The sequence below is a fragment of the Falco peregrinus genome, chromosome 16 (assembly GCF_023634155.1).
Source record: "Falco peregrinus isolate bFalPer1 chromosome 16, bFalPer1.pri, whole genome shotgun sequence".
NCBI lineage: Eukaryota > Metazoa > Chordata > Aves > Falconiformes > Falconidae > Falco > Falco peregrinus.
The window spans coordinates 2,715,860-2,740,700 of NC_073736.1; the positions used below are offsets into that span (position 1 = coordinate 2,715,860).

Consider the following 24,841-nt stretch of genomic DNA (forward strand, 5'->3'; position numbering starts at 1 on the left):
GATTCCCCGAAGGGTTTGTTTCCTTGCTTCCTAAAGTGTGGCCTGTGACCCCAAAGTCTTAGAAGGAGTTTTGCATCAGACAGAGCCTGGTTGATCTGGCAGGGACCCCGTGCAGCAGCTGCGCGGAAGTGTTACTACTGTTTGTGCTGAAAGAACCTCAGAATTTAACAACTCATTGCTGTGATCTTCTAAAAGGAGCAGATAGCACAGGTATGAGATGACATGACTTTTAACCCATAAACTACACGGCATCTGTAATGGGCCCTGGTGCTTTTTTTCATTAGTATGCTCTCCACTTCTGCCTGCCTCCGACAGCTTTAGAGCAGGTCTGGCTTTTATTTACATCTTCATTGTTGGATATATTTCAGGGGTTTTCTTGATGAAACTTGAGAAGGGTGTTAAGAGTTTGAACAAGCTGGAATTTAGTGGAATTACTGAAGTGATAACAAGAACTTGTACTCACAAGTGGAGCTGTCTCAAATGTGAAGCAATGAAATAAGAACTACAAGTTGATTTTAGCCTGTTACAAAAAAAAAATAAATGAGGGGGTGTAGCTTTGCTTCCAGCCTCACTTGCTCACTGCTTGTTATCCCTTTTAAAAATAGAAAAAGATTAAAACCAACTTGATCTGACACCTAGGTAGGCATGACTAAGGCCAGGGTCATCCACCCCTGCCAGGAGGCTGGGCACGTTTTGCCAGAAAGATTTAGTTCTTCCAACCATCAGCACTGTCTTTCACCTTTCTTCATGCCTGCTCTGCCTCTTTTGGCAATGCCGGCTTCAGCCTAGGACTTACCCTTCCATTCTCATGCCCAAGCAGTTGATTCTAAAATCAGTTTCAATTCTGAAAAAACACCAACCTGAGAGATCTCAGTTTGTAAAAACAAAACCCACTAGCAAAACTGTCTTTTTATTAAGAGGATTTTATTTACACAACAATGCAAAGATCTTACCATAAAAAGTTGGCTCCCCCTGCAACACACAATACACCTGCTAAATTTTACAGTGCAATTTAGTAACAGCTTTTAAATATTTACAGAACACTTTTTCAACTTACAGGTTAAGGCAGAGGCAGGGCACAGTGATAAACATTTAGTGCAGTTTTGTGCTAGGCATGATACAGAGATGAACTGGCAGCATAACTCATGTTCAGATCCATTGGAAATTCAGTTGGGAATTACTCCTAGAAGTCCAGCAACTGATTGCAGCTTAAAAAAAAAAAAATAGTGCTAAAAGATACTTAAAACCTCAATACACAAGCCAGCAGCTAAGAAAAACATTTGGCTAATATGGGAGATGGAACAGGCATACAAAAATCTTAATCTGTTAGCAGTGAAGTATGGATCCTGGAAAGAAGACACTGTATTCTATTTTTCCCCTAGTGTTGGTGAATAGCTGTACTAGGAAGCAGGCTTACAATGCAACTCTGATCCAAAACCTACCCCTGGAAAAGGGGTGTCCGAGAGGACTATGTTCAAAGCCATCCAACTTCTACCGAAAGATGACAGGAGCGAGGTACCCAACTGTTCCTTGTGCCTTTGAAAAACTTCACCTTTAACTCAAAAAGTGAACAAGCTGAGGTTTCAGAAGACTTTAACACACACACACTAAAAATGCACAATACATACTACTGTATAGTTGGGGGGTTTTCACAGCAAGTGATCACAACTTACAATTGTTTAGCTTCTTCATCTTTGGTATTTATAAATAAAAATGCCAGTCCCTTTTAGTTAAAAGGGTAATAATGCAGCTTCTATCTCAAAATCATTTATTCCTAATCCACAGCAGCTTTAAAGGATTTTGATTTTTAAATTTTTATTTTTAAGGCAGTAATTAAGCTGTCAGGAATTTAAAAAAAAAATGTTTTGATATTAGTACCTCTTAGTTTTCCAATGGTTTAAGGCACCATTTTCAAACGACTAGAAGAAACTGCAGGATAAGGAGATGGAGCAATATGAGAAGTTGGTATCAGCCCTTCATAAAAAGTAAAAAGGAAGCAGAAGGTGCTATTAATGACTAGTTGATAAAAAGCCTGATCCTATAAATCATTACTTCAATTAGCCCTTAGTTCTCCGAGTAAGCCCTACTAACTACAGTAGGTAGTACTGGTACTTCTAGTTAAGGCTGTTTTTGCATTTCTGCTTTGTAGGATCCAACTAGTATCTAAACTGCTTATGGCAATTCATTAAACTCCTAGGACACGTAAAAAGCACAAGGGGTGGTAAGGGAGAGGATGCTAACAAGTTATCACCCAGTTTTAGCTATATATGGTACTTTCAGTTGCCCAATCAGTCCTTCATGATGGCACTCGGTTCAAAAGAAATCTAGGTAAAAATTCCCTAAAAGCACCTATTAAAAAAAATATATCACTACAAACCCATTTTCTTTCTTTTCCTAATCTAGAAAGTTAGGACTAAATATAACTGAAAGCCTTCCTTTTATTTTGATACACTGCCCTAGCTTTCTTTCTAAAAAAGCTTTTGTTGTTGTTAGTGTTCAGCACCAATAAAAGTTTGCAAGAATCCAAGACAATGCGAATTGATACGTGCTTTTAGAAACCTCATTCCATTTCTATTTTTTTAAGAATCTAATTGCAAATTAAAGACTGGAACCAGGCAGGCCCAGAGGTTAATGGCATCTGCCACGGAAGTACAGAGTTAACGACAACACTGGTGCAGAGCAGAGCTCACGGTGATACAGATGAATTTGGGAAAGCTCAACTGAGGCAGAATCCTCCCTCCCAAAATGCAGTCGTGTTCCGAGAGATGCCTAGGCAAGGAAAGGCACTTCGGGGCGCTCCTGGGGAGCGACCTGATCACAACTGAACGGACTTCGATAAGTTACACTAGGCAATAATCAAAAGAGTGGACACGGTGGGTTCCACTGCCCCAAAAGTGACCCCACGAGGCACCGTCTCTTTGGAAGACTACAGGGACAGCTGGTTCAGCCACGACAGCAAGAGGAGCTCCGTAAGGAAAAGCCAGAGAGGCCCCCGATACCAAGACTCATGGAAGAAGCTGCTGCTGTTCTGCTCAAAACAAAGAGCAAAAAGGCCACAGAAGCTGGTTTCATCTCTAAACCGATGAAGATGCAGCAGACTTGTCAGTGGCCAAACGATGGCAGCAGCAGGACCGGGAAGCCTCATGGCTGACCCAGCTGTACCCAAGATGCCCACCAAAGATCAGATTAAATGAATTTCCCTCCCTCTCTGCTCTAATTCCAGACCCACTTGTGTTACCGGCTGTGCTTTTTATTATCCGCATTGCTCATAGATCCATCCTTTCATACAACAACTGAAAACTGTTGGCGCTTGGTAGAGGAAGTGGCCGATTTCTCCTGTCACTGTCTAGAAGTGTTGCGCAGTTTTTTAATTTAGAAAAAAATATTCAATGGCTTGAGGGTCACTGTCTTAGTACCAAAAGTAAAGTGCACCATGGCTGGAGGCCACTGAGACAGAGCTGAGAAATGCTATTAAAGAGGCTTCCAAGTAACATTATAAAAAACAGCACTACAAACTAAAGTTAAGGCAATACAAGTTGTGTCCTACTAGGTAAGTTTACTGGAGAGTTGTCTACCTCAAACTTTAATTATTGCTTTGTTTCCTCTGTACTGAAGTCCATAGCCACTGGGAAAACAGCGCTGGCAGAATTGGCAGATTGAGTTTGTCACTTAATGCAGGACTGGCAAAACAGTCCCCATAAGCATCGCGTGCTTTGTTAATGTCAAAGTGAAGGCTTGCTCTCATCTCCCGATGGACTGTACGGTCTGGCAAAGAATTTCAAAAGATAATAAACTCTTGCTCCTGAAGCAGCAAAATGTGCTTGCAGCAGAGATGATGCAAACATTTTGTGGAATTTTTCAATGGTGCAGAAAAAAAAAAAAATCCTTAGTAGCAACCAGGGTGCATAACAAAACAGGGTCCTGAAGTCTTCTTCAAGAGTTAATAGCCCTCAAGTTTTCTTTAAAAAAAGAAAAAGTTCTTGTACGGATATAAACCCAAAGTCCGGGAACAGAATTTCATGGCTCAGAAGTCGTCCCAGGTGAAGATTTGTTACTTTCCTGCTTTCATATAGGATGGTATTGCTCCTCGGGCTGTCAGACCTTCAAAACGCTTGTAGGTGTAATTGATAAAAACCCAGTCTTTGTTCTTGTAGTCAGTCTCTGGATGGTTGCTTGTTGCCCCTGGTAAGACATAGAAAAAGTAAAATTATCCTTTGAAGGCTGCAAAGTTTATTTTCATACAAAACACTGGCTGTGCAGTAGGGGAGAATGCTTCTAAAGAAAGAAGTATCGTTAAGTCTAGGCAGATTCATTCTTCAGCCCCCATCAAGAACTGCTGTAACATGTTTTTTTTAAACACATGGAGCAAATGTGTGACTGTGCTTTGACAGGTAAATACAAGGATCCTTTTGAGATTTACACAGAAACCTATCATCCCCTTCTGTCCTACTCTCTCCCTACTCCCTGTACTAGGGGTTAGACATGCTAGCAAGAATTAGCCGGTACTAAGGGGGTACTCGCGATGCTGGGCTCACAAGTCCTGCTGAGATTTGAACTTGCTGGGACCTCTGCTGCCTCTTAGAGATGCCCTTTCGCAGACAGCTCCCACATCACTTGCAAGTCTGCATTCTGCCTCCTGAAACCCAAATTACAGTTTGCACACCCCTGCACCACAAGACTACCAAGCTAACAATTTGATCATGACACAAAACCCCTAGCATCTAGTAAGATCCTTTCTTTGATTAACAGGAAAGTTATATTATTCCACTAGAGAAGGAGGAGGATTGTTTACATGCAGAATCAAAGCATTCACCTGTTGGTTTAAGGATATCAGATTCTGGAAATTCATCAAAGTTTGAGGTATCGTCAATGCTTTTAATTTCTATGGAAATTGCAGCAGGTCTCTCTCTGCCAAGAAGAGCAGATTCAGCGTTAAGATTTCAAAAGCAGGAAAAATCAGGATTCAGCCAGTTTCCATTTTGTAACAGAATCAAAGACTGTAGATACCTAAACCTTAGCAAGCTTCAGATAAGGAACAAAACCATCTTAGCGACACCTGGATATGATAAATGCCAGTCAAACTGCTGCCTTTTGTTGAACAGGACTAGCTTTAAACAGTCCATAGAAAAGAGCAGCTTGCTTTTCTGCAAAGAATCTTACCTGATATGCTCCCAATCAACCCCTTCAAAGAATGGGTTACTCTTTATTTCCTCCACACCAGATGCACCAACTCTGTGCTCCCATTCACAGCAAAATCTGGGATGGAAGGAAGAATGAAAATGAAGAATGAAAATGAAAGCATTCCATCCAGAAATGGAACGGCTTTCTGAACTGATACTACTACGGTTTCTTAACATATAAATGGAGAAGATTAAGAACTCCCACTGCAGAAGCAACACACAGTTATGTTTAGGAATGCCGTGTCAAATGCTACAATTAAGATGTGGTACTCTTTCACAACAGGATAATGTGCCCTTTCTATTTCAGGACCAGTGTAGAGCAGGAGACCATATAAAGCCTAAAAAGCTAGACATTTATATTTCTGTCCTGAGAATAGATAAGAGTTGAAAATACAAATGAAAGAGCAAGAGTCAGCATGCGCTGGGATACGTCTGTATGCTCCAGTGCATACAATGTCAAAAGCATGGCTACTGTAAGAAGCTAGCTCTGACAAAAAGATTTAAGTTGCTTCCACAAGAAGCTCACAGACAAAATAAGGAGAAACATTTGTATTTTGCCAGACCGGCAGCACTTCCATGGGAGCTCCTTTTTAGCATAGTTCCGTCAGGGAACCACTAAATGAACTCTGAGAGACAAATGTATTTGACAAGGGAGTTCAGTATTTGATGCATGTGTGCAACAGTATGTGCCATCAGGGGTATTTGTCATGTGAAGCAAGCCACGAGAGGCATATATTACAGTTCACAAGACAAGAAAATTAGTACTATTAATTGGCAAACCGTGTGGCTTGGCACCTTAAAATAAGATCCTTTGCTTTATCAGATATTGGAACTTCTGGAGGAAAAGTCAGAGTCTCTTTCCAATTCATTACTTTCTTATATGTTTCTTGAGGAGTCTCAGAACAGAATGGTGGATAACCTGAAAAGAAAGAAAAATACAATCTTAAAGTCAAAACAGTTGCTGTAGTTACTGAAGTCTACAAAGCAGCTGTCAGAACACACCTCACAAAACCAAAGGAGTGAATGCTTTGAGAACCTGATCCCAAGCACATAAATACAGCTGATGTCCTACACCACGATTCCTGCATAAAACCTGTGCGCTGCCCGTTTCTTACCGATCAACATCTCGTACATGATGACCCCAAGTGACCACCAGTCACAAAGCTTGTTGTATCCAGTCTGCATGAAAACTTCAGGAGCAATGTAATCTGGAGTTCCCACAGTAGAAAAAGCCTGGAACAAATACCATCAGTTACGCATCTTTAGAGAAAACTGCCTGATATGGAAGTGGGAACTTACACAACGGTTATTTTGAGAAAGACACTAGATTGCCTCAAAGATCCTTTAGCAAAGCTGTTTAAAGCCTTTATTTCAAGGCACATGGAGACAAAATCAAGACATTCACGTGAAGGAATCTTAAAATACCGTCAGGGAAGTGGGGAAAGGTATCACTGTCTGTATACACCTTGGGATGGTCTTTAGCCCTTTGTTATATAGAAAGTGGCAAGAACTGTTAGTTTTAGCTCGGGAGACATCAGATATCAATGTAAATAATTACAGCAGTGCCATCTCAGTTACAGGTCACCAGCTGTTCAGCAGATGGATGAAGGACAAACTAGAATCATTCCTCTTTCTCAAAGAAAAAGCACAAATATTTTTATTTCGGTAGTGTTCAGAACTCTGAAATGGATGACTGCCCTTCATGTAAATACGTGTGCCATTTGAATGCAGCAGCTCAGCAGAGAACGTTTCCAAGCAGGTGAAACGTACTTACCAACTGCCGTCTGTTTCTCTTCCAGGTCTCTGCTTTCCTTTTGGAATTCATGTTCTGGAAAGCTAAAGGAGATTGAAATATATGTGACTGACTACCAGTCTCACCCAGTATACATTTTTAACTCCAAAACATCATACTAAAGATCTCCCTTACGACATCAAAAAAAGATAGCCAGGCCGGGGCAGACAGCCCATTTTGTATTCAGCTGTCCCAGTAAGAGCTCACAGTCCCCAGGTGCTCATCACTGGCCCCTACAGCCAAAATTTACCACCATAGTGAAGCTGGAGCTATTTGTGGAAGCCCACTTTAATTCCCCCCGCTGAAGGCAAGCCACATCAGCAGAGATGAACTAGTTAACCTGCCTCAGCTTACCTGGCACCATCTAAGGGGCACCTGCAGTGGCAGATCCAAGTGGTCAGCAGCCTCTAGCAGGCAGTGGCAGCCGACAGTTAAGAGGCAAAGCAGGGACGTAACCTCTTCCACCGGTACAGATGGTTGCAAAGAGCACATCTGTCAATACCCTAAACCTACCAGCAACTTCCAAACCTAACACTGATAAAATTTTATCAAGCCTTTCATTAGCAATCCATGCTTTCAGCGGTTTTTTTAACTCCCCCTGAGAAAATTACTGAATATTCAAAGAGACTGTGTGCTCACCTGGTAATTTAAATAACACTTGAGATAGAGCTAGCACCTACCAAATCACACTGAGCTTTCATTCAAGGTTTAATACACATGCAAAGAAGGGCTACATCCGAATCTATTTCAAAGATAAACTTCTGGAAACGAGGATTGTGTTTGTACGTTAAAGTAACTGAAATTATTTTTATAAAGATGTTTTACAGAAAATCAAAGTTACACCTCAGGATGCAGTGTTGATTATTAGACCCTCCACTGCTGACTTCTAGCTTCACATTGAAATGAGTTATGTCAGGCACCAACACCAAGTACACAGATACCCTTCTGAAGCCAAATAACTTACTGAAGTCACTAGGAAGACTGTGGTTCAAGTTCCTATAAAATTCTGTTCTGTGGGCTTTCTTTAGTCCGGTACATAGACCAAAATCTGAGAGTTTCACATGACCCTAGAGAAGAAAAAAAAATATATTAAAAAATACAAACCCATACGAGACATTATTGTAGCAGATAAACTTTGCTACTTCTTCCCCTCCCTTTATTTTGTATAATCAATAGACGCACTCTTTTTGCATTCCTTGTTTTAGCCTAACACTGGATGCGTACATAAAGCCATTGATACGTTCATCACTACTATAGAGAAAGCCCAGTAGCTGTTTACTTCAAGAAATCTCTGCTCCTCTAAGCTCCTGACCACTTCAGAGTGAAAGCAAATGTCTCCAGAGGCACCTGTAATCCCTGGATTTTGTGTTGACCCCAACAGGCAAACACCTTAAATTCAGTAATTGGACCGGTGTTAGTGCACAACATGCAACCGCACCAACTAAGTGCAATTTTTAAATGTGTATCTAAAAATCTACATCCTTTTCAGAGCTCTAAATTTGTCTGTGTCTAGATGGAGACACACAGAATTCCAGCAGTAATTCCAACAATGCATTAACTGGCAAAGTAATTTCCTGGTAAAGTAATTTCCTGGTGGCAAACTTTCTCCCAGCAAGCTAAATTTTAAGCAAACTTGTAGTGAGCAGTAGGAAGATACTGACACAATCGTGCTTTCTGCACATTACCTGCAATAACCACCTAGAAACAATCGGGTAACCCGGCCAAGCCTTCAGAAATCAGAAATAGATTCTGATTCTGAGGGAGATCATATCTCTGTCTTCAGTCTCGCTAGAGGAACAACTACATCCTTTACATCTGATATCATCATCTACCCAGCAGCTGGCAAGTGTGACATACAAGATGTGAGAGCAAAAGGAAACATCTTTTGACTAAGAGGGGAGAACTGAAACTGCGTGTTTTAAATTGCAGCTGAAATAACCAAAAAGTGACAGAAGAGAGCTCGTAAGTGAGGTACGGACACAGCTGGAGGTCCTTCTTGGCTTTTGTTTCCCCAGCGATGTGGCAGATCTACCCTCAAAAGCCAGAAGGAACAGGGCTCCGAAAGAAGCACCGCCACCCACTGCCTTTCACAGCTGTCAACACTAGTTCAGGTCGATAATTAAACTTGCAAGACCTATTTACTACTCCCCAGCCAGTGGTCAGTACACACCTTGCTATCCAGGAGAAGGTTGTCGGGTTTTATGTCCCGATGGATAAAGCCCAGCTGATGAATAGAATCAATGGCTAGCACAGTCTCAGCTATATAGAACTGTGTCTCTTCTTCTGTTAGAGTGTCTTTTTTCATCAACAGGGTCATCATATCACCTAGAAGCCCATCCCCCGCAAATAGCAAAGGTAAATAAATACAAGCAAACACACAAACTCCACTCTTGTTAATTTTTGAAGGCTTTTACAGAGAAAAGAGCCAAGCTAGTTAAGATTTCCTGAGGTTTTAAATATTTCATATAAAATACTACAGTTCCCCAGCACCTCTGTGACAAACTTTCATATTTTCCCTTGTGTCACTGTATGTGGAAAGGTTTGTACTGTCATTGCATTAAACTCACTGAGAGAGCTAAATAGCATAAAGATGAACTGGCAGTATAGAAGCATCCCTTAAAGGAGACTGCCGCGGACTGCCACTCTTCACATCTGAATCACAGATTAAAATAGACACTTTACAAAGAACAGATTGCATTTGTGCAGTGTCATCTCAGAAAGCATTCTTGTGGTTTCCTTCATCACATACATTACAGGCTTTCAGGATAACTTTGAGTTACAGCAGCATTATCATGCAAGAACAAACATCATCCTTTAAAAAAAAAAAAAAAAGACCTTAAAAGCTGCTCCCGCTGCAAGCCAGCTAAAAGCAAAAGGTTACAAAAAATGCAAACCTGGTTACGTTATGGTTCTATAGATAGCCAGTGCGTGGTAAAGATAAGAACTAGCCCAGTACTGAGGCCAAGTTTCAAACATCTGCAGCTGGCAGACCCAGGCAGATAACCTCCAGCCTGACCCGAAGACCTCAGCACCCCGACTGTAAAAAGCTTTACAAAAAGCAAAAAGCTTTACAAGGACTTGTTTCCTCACAAAGTAACGGACAGCACAAGCACCGCTGGATGGTAACCACAGAACACTCTAGGCCCAGGCTACAGTTGTAATTAAGAAATTAGAAATCCACAAGCAAAAGGAAAGCAGCCTTTTGATTTCGGGTAGTTACCTCCAGGCAGGAACTCCATGATAAGGTAGAGGTTTAGCTTGTCCTGAAAACTATAGAACATTTTCACAACCCACAAACTGTCTGCCTCCACTAGAATGTCCCGCTCCGCACGAATATGGCCAACCTGGAGATACACATATGCAGCTGATTAATTACAAGGCTGTGTTTTATTAGATGCATTTATTTCACAGATAGTTCAAGTATTACATTGAAAAGCATCAAATACTGAAAAGACAGCAGTCAAACTTCTGCACAAGGGCAGAAACACTACCAAAACTTCAGGAAGTTACACCCCTCGATATTTTCAGGTAATAAAATAGCATCACATGTTCAAATACAAATCCAAAAGCCATCCTTCTGACAGTAAAAAGGTGAGAAACTTTCATTAAGCTGCTATTATTTTTCCAAAATGTTTCTTTTTTTGTCTGTTTTCCTATGTGATAAAGCCCATTGAACAGCAAATCCATTTTACTCCTCAGCGTGAAGATCTGAAAGACCCTTTTACGTTCAAGCGTCTTCACTGGAAATTTTATGGGGACTTTTGCCTTTGGACATTTACACTTGAATAACATTTATACTTATTGTGTGACTTTTGCTGCCATAAAGTAAGGCATGTAGGGGGACGAGAGAGCACTAACCTCACTCCTTTCAGCAAAAACTCAAGCTACAGAAATGTAAATCACCCTCCTCAACAACAAGATTCCGTACAAGAGAGATAACCCATATTTACATTTTTAATCTTTCATTTCTTACGGCATTTTGGTCCCCTTCAAACCAGAACTGTACAAGTGATAACGGAACACTATGAAAACACTTATCTTAAAACCACTTGGATAACACACCACTCCAAAACACAATTTATTACTGTGGGAAGATTCAGGAGGAGAAACACATGGTTGATTATAAAAACAGGTTAATCCTATATACAAAAGCAGCTCCATTTTTTACAAAAGTATCTAACAAATCTCTATAAACCTAGCTCTTCTTTAAAAAGTTAGCACACGCTTCAGATACGGCTTCAGCCTATTCCCACAGATTTAGACCAAAGCACTGATATAGCAGTGCTGCATAAAGCTTGTGTGTGAACACACTGCTGTTTGTTTTTTTTAAACAAGTATTTTCAGAAATGGAAACCGGTTCCTGTTTTTTTTGAACACACACAGTGCTTCCTAGATTGACCCCAGTGCTGACCAAAAAGCGATGGTCTCAGACCATTATAGTCCCAGAAATACTAGCAGAGGAAAGCCTTAAAAATGTTAAACTTTATGTCTCTGAGTCAGAATTCCACGTCCATATCACTTTGATATTTATATCCAATTCTGTAAATCGGAAATGCAGTAGAACACCGATCTTTATCTATACAGGATCATTTGTGTATCCCTATGTGTAACATCATCATAAAGCAAGGAGGCACGTACGTTAGATACGTAGAACCATCCCTTCTCTTTCAGTGGAGAAAGACACCTGGTCCTTCGAAAAACACTCTGCTTCCCCACGTTTTCAAGCAGAAAGAGTTCAGCGCTACCTTGCTTCAGACCAGAGAGCCTCTTAGCAAAGTGTTACGATCGCAATTTCCATCGCAACTAAGTGAGGCGTTAGAGGTCGTCTGAAACACCGTCCTGAGCGTTCTGTGACATGCAATATAGCCTGCAACTGCTGCTGTAACACTATTAGGTGAAAACTACATAACCTTCAAACTTCTGCACTGTTACAAGGAACGTTTCAAAGAAAAAAAGAAAAAAAAAAAACAAAAAAACCCACACTGAAAAGAGCCTGCAAGAAGACAGGTCCTTGTGCATTCATATGAGATTTTTCTGACTTACTTCCTCCATAAGAAATGGGAAAAACAAAACAACCCCACAATTTTTTAGGTAGTAAACCTAAACCACAGATGCGTGTTACTCCTCTCCACACATCACAGTGACCTCCCCAAAGTCATCGAAAACACGGACGGTAGCATTGCTACTCAGGGTGGCTATTCACCTGCTCTTTTTCAAGCATATCAGCTTTGCGCAGTATTTTCATTGCGTAAACATGCCCCGTATCTTTCTTCTGGACAAGTCGCACCTAGGAAGTATGCAAAAACTTGAGTCAACTACACCATTATCACCACAGTTCCCTGACAAATCTGGGTGTCAAGTCTTTGGCTTCCAGTTCATGAAATCATACCAGATTATAAAGAGAAAAAGCATTCCATAGGGCACAGTCACGTCAAACAAGTTCTGTTAATTCTAAGAGATAAAATAATTTTAACAGGAGACGGCACGCTGAGCGATCATACACCTAAAGCAGTTGGGCCAAACCCACTTTCTCTGAAGAAGAGGCCACCAGAAGAGACTGCTGGGGGTGGCCCTCCCGCTCCCCGTCTGTAAGGCCAGCCCCAGGAGGTCACACAAAGTACGCTGCCAAACATCAAGTCCTTTTCAACAGCATTCATGTTCCTTTAAAACACATAATGTTTTTAAACCAGCATTTATTAGGCATAAAGGCAGATGCGTGGGACTTGTTAAGCTAAAAAACAATCTGCAGTTATTACAACATTTATTTTTCACTTGTATAAACTAGGCAAGTCTTTAACAAATACCAGTGCTGTTTAAAAACACATTTAGTCATCATTTCAGGGCTTACCTCTCCAAATGCTCCTCTGCCTATTACTTTTAAAGACTCAAAGTCTTCCAAACCAAGCCTTGTTCTCTTTAGGCGAAGAAACTCTGTTTCCTTTTGTGCATGTGCTGACCTCCTGATTCTTTTCTAGTTTAGGGGGAAAAAAAAACACCCCACAGTGAGAATTCTGCAGGTGAGCTCCATAGAGAACACAGCAATTCCATTTATTTATGGAATTTATAAATTCCATAAATCTCTATTTATAAAGAAAAATCACTTTTATTTAACCATTAAGATAATCTTCCCATGTTCATTACCTCTTCGTCTTTTAAGCCTTCTTCTTCCATCATTTGTTCTAGCTTCTTTTGTCTATAGCAGAGACAAAATAGAAAAATAAAGGCTGAATCACTGATTTGTTTCTTAGTCACACCCTGGTCTATGCTTGCTGTGAAAGGAGGATGTAATGCCAGCAAGTGAAAGTGTAAATGATATAGAAGAGAGACTCAGATATGAGATGAATTCTGAAGACTCTGATATTACAGCTTTACCCTTCTAGCCTTTTCCTCTCTAATTTTGACGATCTAAATCTGCCTCGAGTTTCGCATCCGATTCAAGTGCATGTTTTTGTTGTATATTGAAGGGATCTGGGTTCAATTCTTGTCTCTCTCTTTGACAGCTGGGCAAGTCGCTTAAGGCCAGAGACAGAATAAATATTTAAACATCAAAGTCTCACTTATTCCAGGGAGAATTAGCTGTTTAAACACATCTGTGGATCTGCACTGTAATTTCTCTGCATCTCAAACTCATCATACACAAAATGAGACCAAGTTACTTTCTATTTCCTAATACCTGAGATACTCAAAATATTTGGGAAGAGGAAGTATGTATGTCTGTACACATTCTGCCCCTTAAAGAATCAGAAATATTTACAGCCTTAGTACAAAATTATTATTTGGGCGAAAATAAAAAGAGGAAGCAAGACTTCAGAGGGAGGAATGGCCTCAGGGGACTTTTGTAATTACCCCCTGGGGACCTTTTCCCCAACACTGATCATATTAATAGCTGGCTGAACTGGGATTGGTGGTTTGGGGTTTTTTTTCCCTCTCCATGTGTGTTTTTACTGGTATAACATTAGAAATGTACTAAAAAATTCCTTCTCTTTATGCAAGTCATTCTTTGCAAGATCCTGTTCCGGTCTCCTGTGCTACTACGCAGCTGCTGCGACACGATAATATTCTGAGTTATTGCTTCCACAGTCGGGCACATTTAAATCACTTTGCCCTTATTTAAGTACCCAGTGAGCCCTGTCTGGTCATCTCATTTCACACTCAAAACAGTGACTCCAGCAGCAAAAGACAGCTGCTGCAATACACAGAATTAAATAGCTCAGCAAGACCAAGCGGTGCTGAAATTCCCCCAAATATCCTTAACAGGTCCTATAATTGCACAGCCACAGACACATCTAGTGTTTAAAAAAAATAAAGTCTAGTACATTTGTTCAGACAAAGTCTCGATCCTAAACCAAAAACCCTGCCATTGAGGTTTTGGGAGTAGACAATGGCACTCGTAATAAAAAGCAAGAGCCATGCGAAGAGAAAGAAAGGAATTAAATCAGTGATATTATCTGTTTGGATTAGACCTTAATCTCTCCTTACTAATTTGAAGCTTTGAAGAAAATATGTAAGCAAGTTAGTATTTATTTCTAAATTGCTCCCTCAGTCCTGCAGTTATTGTCGTTAGCAGGCATTCCTCTTGGATCTAGTTAGGGTTTTGGCAGAATGAACACTGAAGCTTCTTCAAAATTCTGATTATAGGCTACATTGCAAGTTGGGAGAACGTCAGAAGTGCCGGTGCTACAGCTTGAGGGTATTCAGCAAATTGGAGGGTTCCAGCCAAAGGAAAGTAAAAGTCACGCTTAGCAGTTACACCGCTGTTATACTTTGACCAACGTAAAGGGATGCCATAGGTGCAGCTAACTCACAGATCAGGAGTTAGCATTAAGTGACAGTCCTCACAGCCATCCCTCATTGTCTCTGGAAAGATTCCCTTCCTTCAGCAGCCGACGTGACCACACATTACAACCCACACTGGAAACGATGCTCTACAACGAGTTTTACATACTACAACCAGGGACGTAAAATGGGAAGAGGCAACAGAACACAGGCAAGAGAAATGTTTGTAAACGTTGGCTTTCTACTTCCAAATTGTACTTGAACGGCCCCAAGCACATCCCAAAGTTAGTTTCTACTCCATTGTAATCAATGTATATAGAATCAAATCGAATCATCAAATTATATGTGGAGTTTTTTAAACTCTGTAACAGTGGTATCACCGTTGCACCTGCAAGCATGTTTCTATTCCTTTCAGAAGAAATTCTGAAAAGCTCCAGTCTAAGCTACTGGGGAACTCAGAAACCCAGCAGTTGCCTCTGGAAGCTTCTCGTGCCAAGCCCCATCCAGGTGCCCACCTTGGGAGCTTAGGTACGTGCTCAGCACAAATCTTCTATTTTTGCCTCGGCTCCAAAAAACTAAATGCAGTTAATATGTATTTTTGGCTCTTACCCAGGTTGGAAAGAAACCAAGAAAGATTTTTACCTCATCTCTCGTTCTTCATGCTGCGCAATGAGATTGCTGTAGAAGTTTTCCAACGTCACCTTCGTCATCGTAACTCGCTCCTTGGTGTGATTACTCATAGACGAGCACGGTGTCGGGCCTGTCATTGCCATGGCTGTTAGGAAAGAAAAAGGGAGGAAACTTTTAACATTATAAATGACAAATAACCTTCAAACAAGAGCTGCAACCAGCAAAGTGATGCTGAACGACAGAGTTAAGATTTTAACAACAAACGCTGACAGCCCAGTCGTCTGAACTAAGACTAAGTAGGGAAAAGTCTTACAAAATAAAAGGTACAAGTCAAACTTCCTGTTTTGAACATTTTTGATCTGAAAATAAGAGGGAAGGAAACTTAAGAAACATGATGCCTCAAAAACCACAATTTCAGGCAGTACTGTGAATGTTTATTTCTGCCGATATATTCTATCTTTAATAAATGGTAATATTTTCTTAGTTTTAACCGCTGAAACATCTATTCAGAAATTCTTCCTGTGACCCTTGCAGAAATAACGCCATCAGTTGCCTGCAGTCTCTTCTGCTCTGAAATTTATCAAAACCCCAAAAGTCATCGCAATAACAGAGCAAGCGAGGGAGGAAAAAACAAAACAAAAAAGGCATTCAGTTGCTTTTAAGCTCTCTTGGTTTTCCTAGAGGTTTTCACACAGAAATCTGGCAAAATCCAGAAGACCACCGCCTTTGAACAAGTTGTAATTTAAAAAAAAGAGAAAACACACCCTAGTGTAAGTATTTATTTAAGAGAATCCAGTAGGTCAGCATCATAGCATGCCACTTGCAACCGGTAGCATGGAAGTTTCACGGCACGTTGGAGAACCAGCTGTACTTTCTCAAACGCACCAAAATGCAAAGATTTCAAGTGGAAAGCCACCTTAGCCCAGTTCTGCCGCTCATAACTGAACTCGCAGTAAGGTAACCCAAGTTTCGCAACTATTACTAGAAATTGCAGACAAATCTAGGTTACGCACACTTCCCGTTTTTACCGTGCCTGGGCAGTGGCAGTGTTTTAAGAGTGACTTTTTGCTGTTGGCTTTTTGGGGATCTTTACACGGCCTCCTTACGTGCCGTTGCAAATCACGGGCACCAACTATTTTGTCTGCTGTGTTCCCAGGTTGGCTCCCAGAAAAGATACCAGCGTGGGGGCCGGCAGAGCCCCCCACCGTGTGCTGCGTGAGATGGAGCTACGGCTGCGCGGAGGAACGGCACCGAGGGACCGCGGGCCAGGGGCAGGTCACCTTCCCTGCACCCCGAGGTGGAGGAGATGGACCGCTGCATCCCACTGCATCCCCGGTGGGAAGCCCAAGCCCCCAGGTTCACACCCTGGAGAGCAGAACGTGAAGGTTTTGTGACAAAAACAGGTTAGAAAGGGGGGAAAAAATGGGATGGAAAGGGAAAGTAGCGGGCTGGAGGGCAGCAGAGCCAAACCACCTGTTGGTGCTCGGGTCCCGGCTGCACCGGGGCCACCCGACGCCCACCCAATGCCCACCACGGGGCAGGGGGCTCCAGCCCCCCGGCCCGGCGGCTCTTCGTGCGGCCCGGCAGCATCACCGGCAGCGGACAAAAGGGGCCCGAGCCCCCCGGCCGAGGGGGAGGAGAGGGTCCTCGCCGTCCCCCTGCCCGCAGCGCGGCCACCCCCGGGGGAAGCGGGGACCTCGCCGCTGGAACGCCCCTGGCCCGCAGCGCCCCCGCTCCCCGCCCCACCGGCCCGGGGGTCTTCCGAGGGGGGGGGGGGGATGCGGTCCCCTGCTCCCCCAGCCCAGCCCGGGAGCGGCGAAGGGCCTCGGGGGAGGGGGACGGGATGCCGAGCACCGGGCGTGGGGGATGCCCGTTGCACCGGCGCGGGAGCGGCTTACCGGAGCCCCTCGGGAGGAGGGCGGCGAGGAGCTGAGGGCGACGGCGGGGTCTCGGCGCCGCCAAGGCAGGCAGAGCGGCTGCGGGGGCGCGGATGGGCGGGGGGACGGGACCGGGGCGACCGCAGCCGCTACCACCGCCCCCCGCACCGACGGAGACCCGGCCGGGACGAGGCGCCCAGCCCCGCGCACGCAGCGCGCATGCGCCATCCTCCCGCCCCGCCCCCACCCGCGCATGCGCATGGGCGCGCCGGCCCCGGCGGGGGGGAGCGGAGCGGGGGGCACGCGGCGCCTGCGCGGTGGGGCCGGGGTCCCGGGGTGGGTGGCCACGCGCACGTGCGGAGTGCGGTCCCCCCTTTGTCACTCCCGGGCTGCGGGAGCCAGCACCGAGCGGCAAGGTGCCAGCCGCCCGCCGCGGGCCTGGGGAGCCACATCCTGCACCCCGCAACGGCGCTGCGCAGCGCCCAGGCCCCCCGCCCCTCCCCCCCATAACGCGGTGGTGGCTACGGGAGCGAGGTGTCCCCGGGGATGGGTGCCGCGGGGACCCCGATGGTCGCTCAGGCTCCCGGGGCTCAGGGAACGGTCCCTCGGTCCCTGAGCGAACCCGCGAGGGCCGGGGGCTGCGGTGCTGAGCGGGACCCGGCCCCCGCCCCGAGGTTTTCCATCAGGGCCCCCCCGGGTGCCATCCCCGGCTCTGGAGGGTGGCACAGCCCAGCCGTGGGCTCAGCAGGTGGCTCCTCCATCCCAGCTCAGGGAACGCTGCTTGGGCAGCACAGCCCATCCTCATCCCGGCCGTCCCAGCTCTTCCCAAATATCTGAAGCCGTCTGTCTCCATAATGGTTTGATTGGCCTTGGGAATCTAACAGGGACATCTTGAGTAACGGCATGACAAAAGAAATGTGATTCCATACTCGTCCCGATGTGTGGAGATAGTAGCAAAAGAGGATTTTGCTTCATTTTATCTACATTTCTACAAAAAAAAACCCAACTGCAATTCAGAGGGTGGAACGGGGTTTTATTGTTAACATCAAGGACTTATTGGGGTTTAATCACTGAGAAATACCTTCTGCACATGCAGAAGCCCACCAGCAACAGAGGAATTTCAGGATTTGAAATGGTGTGTATAGTCCCTACAGGATGGAAACGCTGATATATTAGTAACACACACGACAGAGATTTAATTTCTGAATTTTGCAATTAAACTGGACCTTGCTTTGCTTAGACAGAGCTGGTCAGTTTGATACTAAAGGTGAACAGCAAAATCATGTGCTGTCTCTTTCAGGAAACAGCTGGCCTCATGAAGCTGGTTTTCTGCCCAGAAAACCTGATAAACTGGGGAAGCTCTTCGAGAGGATTTCACATGGACAAAGAACAGTCTTGAAACAAAAGGCTTATAACAGGGACCCTGGAAGCTGATCCTCGTTTTTTCCAGCAGCAGAACAAGGTGAATGTCTCGGGCTTTGGCTGGGAGGGGTGGAGATCACTGCCAGCTTCTCCCTCTGCGGCCCGCAAAAGTTTGGCACCTTGAAGGAAAACCTGGGAGATGAGAGGCTCAAAGCATTCTGTATGCTGGAGAAGCAGCAAAACCAAAAAACCACAACTTTTGGACCTAAAGTATAAGAAAAGTCATTACTCCTGCAGTGCCGGGCGGAACTGCAGGCAGGTGTGAAATAGGAGAGCATCTGTATCGGGAGGTCACTTGCTTCTTCAGGAGGCAGAACATCGGGCTGCAGGCGAGCCTGTGAGGCTGCACATGAATGAACCAAACTTCTGATACGTGTGGGCTACGGGAGCGTCAAAGAGCTGCCACAGCCCTACGGGCTTGGTGACAGACGGGGAGGGCCCTGCCACGGAGAGAGACATTTCTGGCCTGTGACAAATGACCCCGTGTCACAGCCGCAGTGGTCAGCCTGCCTGCTAGGGAGGGGACCTGGGCCTTGATCAGGGTCTCTGTTCGACGTCTAGGAGTAGTTAATGGAACAAATGGACGGGGTTTCATTTTTTTTGCGGTTCACCTTTGCGCTAGAGCTTTTCCTTGCGATCGTCACGTGGGTAAAGCAATGGGCTGAGCTGGGTTGAGGCTAGCGGGGATAGTTCTGTAGCTGGGTGCTAGGGTTTCTCTTGCTGCCTAGCTCTTTGATTTGAAGGAGGTGGAAAGGGCCTTGCGGGTTCCAGTTACCCTTGGGGGTCTTCACTTACTGCAGCAAACCCAGGTGCTTTAACGGGGGGGAGCCCTGCTCTTTTTCCGTGAGTTCCAGCAGCTGCTTCATCAGGCTTGAAGTCTCATCTCTGTTGATGCTGTTGTAGAGATCTGAGGGATCTTGGCTCTTCTGCGAATCCCACATGGCATTTGAAAGCGAAATATCCCTGCTGCTGGCTGTGTGCACGCTACCTAGGGCGTTGTGGAGCCACATCAGGCGCTTCAGCCCTTGAAATGCCCTCCCCTTGTCATGCATGAGCTGATGCTCTGTCACTGCTCTCTTACTGCAACAGGAAAAAAAGAGTTCATTAGGAACCAAGCACAGCCAGATCCGAGCTCCTCTTTCAAACTGATTTGCACCCATCCATTTTGTAGGCTTCCCTAAGCTGAGGCAGGAGTACCGGTGGTGCCTACAGGTGATGTGGACAGCCCAGAGGTGAGGCTGGTGGTGCTGGTGCTCACAGCCAGCCTGATCCCTGCAAAGCCCGCAGCGGGAGCACTCCCACGGCCGGTTCCTGAAGATGGGAAGCTGAAACACGGCCATTCCCAAAACATATACCTCCAATCTCCTTCTTTTTTTTTCTTTTTTTTAAAAAAAGCAAACTGGGGAGACAGTGACAAAGTGACTTTAGCAGGCTTAAAGAGCTCTTACAGAGATTGGGTCTTTCCCAAATTTGGATTCTTTTTCCCTTTTCATGACCTTAGTGTTCTAGGCTTGTTGGATTTGTTGCTTTCCTTCCAGAGATGGAAGTCAGGACTGATTTAACTGAAATCAGTGGCATCCATGAAATGAAAACAAATCTATATTTTCTTCAGATATACCAAAAATTTCTAGCCAAATACTAAGGAGGACAGTCTAATTCTGGGATGCAAATATTTCTGGATTTCAGGCTGGTTAGATAACATCTAACTGCAGCTATAGGCTCCCACTGCAGATTTGGATCTGAATGGGAACCTAAATAGGGAATTTTAGTGTGCACTATTTCCATGGCTTGCCCTGAACAGCCTTACATGGTTTGCTACTCTGCGTTTAAAAGATTCGGCTGAAATGTGATATACGTTACACATCTAAAAATGCAATTGGTCTAATTTTATACTGCATAGAGGGAGATGTAAAATATTGCCATATCAAATGCATAGAATTTTCCTTCCATCGTGCCCCGGAGTAAATGACAGCAGCAGAGAATACAGCCTATTAAATCAAAGGCAAGCAGTCTTCTAAGAACATTAAGTAAAAGGATGATAATGCTTACTTTTCAGTGTCTTGACATGTTGCAAAACAGGCAAAAAAAAGAACTGCCAAAAATGTAACCATCTGCAGAGATCTCTGGGGCAGGAACATCCTCTCTCTTCTTTAAATCTTCTGCACAGGACAAGAAGCTGACAGTATGATCAAAAATCTTTTTTTCCTCTGTTGTTTCTTTCACCTGACAAAATTAATTTCAGCCTTTAAGCACTGGTAAAAGTGGAGCATTGTACTATGGTGCATCATCCCAGGACCTCCCAGAACATCAGACGTGTGGATTTGTAACATATACCAGTAAAAGATTAATAGGTTTCATAGTATATTTCTACATTTCCTTGCTCATAGTCCTAAATCTCCTTCTCCGCTATTGCTTCTCAATATACTGGTTCCCACTTCTGTGCATTTGGAAGCACAGGAGATTTTGAACATTTTGAACTGGCGAGAGACCTTCCTGATAAAAACTTGCCAGAAATTTAACAAAAAGATCAGGGTTGCTGCTTAAGAAATCTGTCACAAAACTGAAAAAGAGTTTAAGACTGGACCATGCAGATCAAGTTAAAAGGTGTATACGCCATGGAACTCGGACCTTTAATAACACGTTTTCCACGAGCAACACAAGTGCTGACATCCAAATCTGCCAGTCCACGAGAACCGTATTTGGCTGATCCTAGATTTCTGTAAGGAAGTGGATTTCTGGCTTTGGGAAATGATAACTAGAAATTCTAATTGAGCAATGATTATGTTAATCTAAGTTATAACTGCAGTCAGTTCTATATCTGCTGCTGGCATTGGTACACCTCTACCCACCCATCCTTTCAACCCCACTGCTCCTTTATCGCCAGGTCTACTGCTAAAATTTCTGCATTTTTTACACTAATGACTGTACCCTGCTTTTAGCATTGGCTCCAACCTGTCCCTTTAGTTATTTACTAGCAATTGCTGTATTAGTTGTTACATCAAAACCCAGATGGACAACAAAACAAAAATTGCAGCATTTAAATTGTTATGTAAGAATAAAAAAGATATGTTCGCATACAATGATTTTTTGAAGAAATACTTTTTGTGCAGAAGCAGTTTGGGTCAATAAAAAACTCAGCATCTCCTCAAATAATTTTTCTTTATACTAACTTGAATATTGAATTGTCAATGACTGGATAGAAAAGCAGATTATACATTTGGTTGTAAATTAAGCTTGTCCTTAAGAAGCCTACTCCACTAAATTGTGAGTGATTTCCTTGGCCAATATAAATTCAGAATAAACTAGGCATCAAATAACAAATGGGTATTAGTTGTGATTAAAAAGCAACTGTATTAAATACAGATACATACACATAAATACACAGATGTGTGTGTATTTACATGCTAAATTATTTTAGGTCATGCTAATGCAGAACTTCTGCTCATATGTAATAGATAAGCTGTACTTTCCTAGGGTGATCAACAGTACACTAGGTATTAATTTAAAAGCATCTTCCAGTTGCAAAAGTAACAGTTTCTACTTACTGATGATCTTGTAGCGATCACAGTGAAGTTCTGATCTGTGCAGATGTGTTGTCTTGCCGGTCTTGTCGTGATGTTCCAGCTGCAATGACAAGTGCCTTTCACCTTCTTTTATACCAGCCCAGAAACCACAGAAACAATAGAAATGATCTCTGCAGCATTTTGTGACTAAGACCTTTCCTCTCATGTCAGTGAAATGAGACAGCTCCTCATTTCCAGCGATAATAAATCTTGGATTCTAAAATGTTCTGTTCAGCTGTGACACGTTCATGGACAGTTTCTTACTCCTTTGCTGTCTCTCCTTTTTTGTGAGAACTTTTTATTCTAACACAGCATTCCTGTGCCCCAAGACGATGGAAGAGGGATGTTCAAACCAGTTGTTCCAAGGCTGATCAGGAAAAATGTCTCTGGTATGCAAAAAAGGGCTCACTCCTTGGCTGTCCTCATAAACTCACATGTAGGACACTAAAGTTGTGTAGGAGGAATCTAAATCAACAATACTGATGAACTCGCTAATGCCAGTTAGCATACAATCAGCAAAATGGGAGTTATTTACAGAAAATCTGAGGAGTTGATAAATAAGATCCCACTGGATTTTAATGTTCAGCACAAATTTCATTTAAATCCGTTGATTGTACACTAAACGTATTTGCTTTAAATCTTGGAAACTGGGGAAACGTGGCAAAGAAAACTGACTAAATAAAAATGCAAGTAGTAGCTCAGGCAAAAAGCCACATGATATGCTTTTAAACCTTACGCATTGATGCCATGTGAGGCTCGATAATCACTTTATGATCTCTAACCAGGTAATTTCAATAGAATTTGGATACTCAGGATGTGGCTGGACCATTAAGATGAAACACAAGTCTACTTAAGAGGACCAGTTCCTATTTCTCAAAGTGAAAGAAAAAAATGAATCTATTTTTCACCTCTGTGGAAAAATTCCCTGGAAGGATTGAAAAGGTAATTTGCTTAGCGTTAACCAGAAGCTATCAATTCCTTTTACATAAGACACGGCCATACGTTCCCATTAAACCCAGTCTCAGGTGAATGCAAACACATTGTCCGAATGGCAACAGGCCCTATTAGCAGTGCTCGCACGACCTCGTCCGTTCTCGCCGCTTCTATGGACATCAAATTGCTCTTTATTATATTCCTCATGACAGCTTATTTTAAGCCCCACGGTTTTGCAGCAATCAAATAAGCATTCCTGATTTCATGACACGAGTCCCAATTGTTAAGGAGCGTTTCACTCATTAAAGAGAACAAAGTGTATCACCAATTAAAGATGACATTTGTTAAATATTGGTAAAACAGGGGCCTACTTCACATCTCAGTTTCCAGGGTAGCGGTTATGCTGCAGTTATGCTGCAGTTACACTGAATTATCCACCCGTGAAACCAAGGTTTCTTAGCTACATCTTCAAGGACTAACGAGCATTGCCCAAAGTCATGTCCAAAACATCTTGTCTCATTCATCCTTGAACTTTTCGAGCCTCCATTATACAATGGATTTGCATTGAATGCAGTTACCGGGAGAGGTAATACCACACTAACCGGAGTGGCTGCAGTGGGCCAGAGACACTGACATGGGGTGGGTAAACGGGCACTTGAAACATTCTGAAACGGCCAAACCGCATCGCCGTGGCTACACTCTTCCACATCTTTTTTTCCACCCAAGGACTTGGCAGAAGTCACAATAACCTTGGTCCTGACTTTGCAACGCCTGCCTGAGGCGTACGTGAGGACAGACCGCGCTGAAGTTACGATCCACCTTTGGGAAGCATCCCGCGGAACGACTTGCCAGCACTAGCAGCGCAGTGGGGAAGAGGTGCTTGCGAGGACCCATTTCCATGGTTTGTGGTATTTCTAAGAAAAGTACGAAACGTGTCAGTTGCACAGCTGATACCACAGCCACACACATAGTAGTTAGTATTTCTAACTACGATGGGAATGTTGCTAATTTCACAAGGACAAATCGTGCAAAGAGCACGACCAGCGGCTATTTTCAGCTGGTCTAGATTAATCTCTGCCCTGAGTACTGCGGAGCAGGCTAAGAGCCCATTTTGCCAGGGATGTAACCAGCAAACCCAGCTGATCGGCGTTTGGTTACCTCGGGGCCTCCCTCAAAGCACATTTGGAGCCATCAAAAGGCTTTTGCTTTGGCTTCAAAGGCTTCGCTCCCACCCTCCAGCTTCTCCTGGTCGGAGGGGCTGACTTCGCACCAGAGGGTGCCTTTGCTGCTCCATCACCTTCTTCAGTGGGAGCATTTGAGCGAGGAGGGCTGTGCAAATTCCCCGTTCCCAGTGAGCCATTCCTTTGTTTTGCTTTCCAGCCCTCTCCCCAGGGAGCCAGGTGGGGGAGGAAGGGAATATGGCTTGTGCAGAGCATGAAAGAAAAAGGAAGGAGAAAGCCTGGAGGCCCAGCTGAGGGGGAAGGAGGGATGGGGGGAGGGAACAGAAAGCAAATCAAATGTGCAAATAGCCTCGTTAGGGCAGGAGGGGTCCTCTTGCCTGGGATTTGAAGTCTTAATTAAACAAAGACTGTATTGCATCAAAGAGGTCTGCTATCTGTAGGGAGATGGCTGGATCCGATGAATTTTTTCCACGTGCTGTTCTCTGTT

At 43.8% G+C, this 24,841-nt stretch overlaps 1 protein-coding gene across 2 annotated transcripts; it reads right to left on the reverse strand.

Annotated features, from left to right (window-relative positions):
• Positions 1-1,370: 1,370 nt before the first annotated feature.
• On the reverse strand, positions 1,371-17,466 carry STK38 (serine/threonine kinase 38). Of its 2 annotated transcripts, XM_055820051.1 has the most exons (14): positions 17,277-17,465; positions 15,391-15,523; positions 13,114-13,165; positions 12,821-12,943; positions 12,176-12,259; positions 10,193-10,316; positions 9,143-9,297; positions 7,937-8,039; positions 6,955-7,016; positions 6,296-6,413; positions 5,976-6,099; positions 5,161-5,256; positions 4,814-4,908; positions 1,371-4,182 (listed from the first exon to the last, which is right to left on the reverse strand). In XM_055820051.1, exons 2-14 carry the CDS (start codon positions 15,519-15,521, stop codon positions 4,052-4,054), a joined length of 1,398 nt encoding a protein of 465 aa, XP_055676026.1. In that variant the 5' UTR covers positions 15,522-15,523; positions 17,277-17,465; the 3' UTR covers positions 1,371-4,051. The 2 variants fall into 2 exon arrangements, with proteins under 2 accessions (XP_055676026.1, XP_055676027.1); XM_055820052.1 differs by lacking the exon at positions 4,814-4,908 and having other exon boundaries at positions 17,277-17,466.
• Between the last annotated feature and the right edge of the window lie 7,375 nt (positions 17,467-24,841).

Coding starts and splice junctions, on each gene's coding strand:
- STK38 (XM_055820051.1), bottom strand. CDS start 15,521: ATGGCAATGACAGGCCCGACACCGTGCTCGTCTATGAGTAATCACACC. Junction 6,100..6,295: donor CATGTACGAGATGTTGATCG/GTAAGAAACGGG, acceptor CTTTCTTTTCAG/GTTATCCACCATTCTGTTCT. Junction 5,257..5,975: donor GCAAAGGATCTTATTTTAAG/GTGCCAAGCCAC, acceptor CTTCCATCCCAG/ATTTTGCTGTGAATGGGAGC.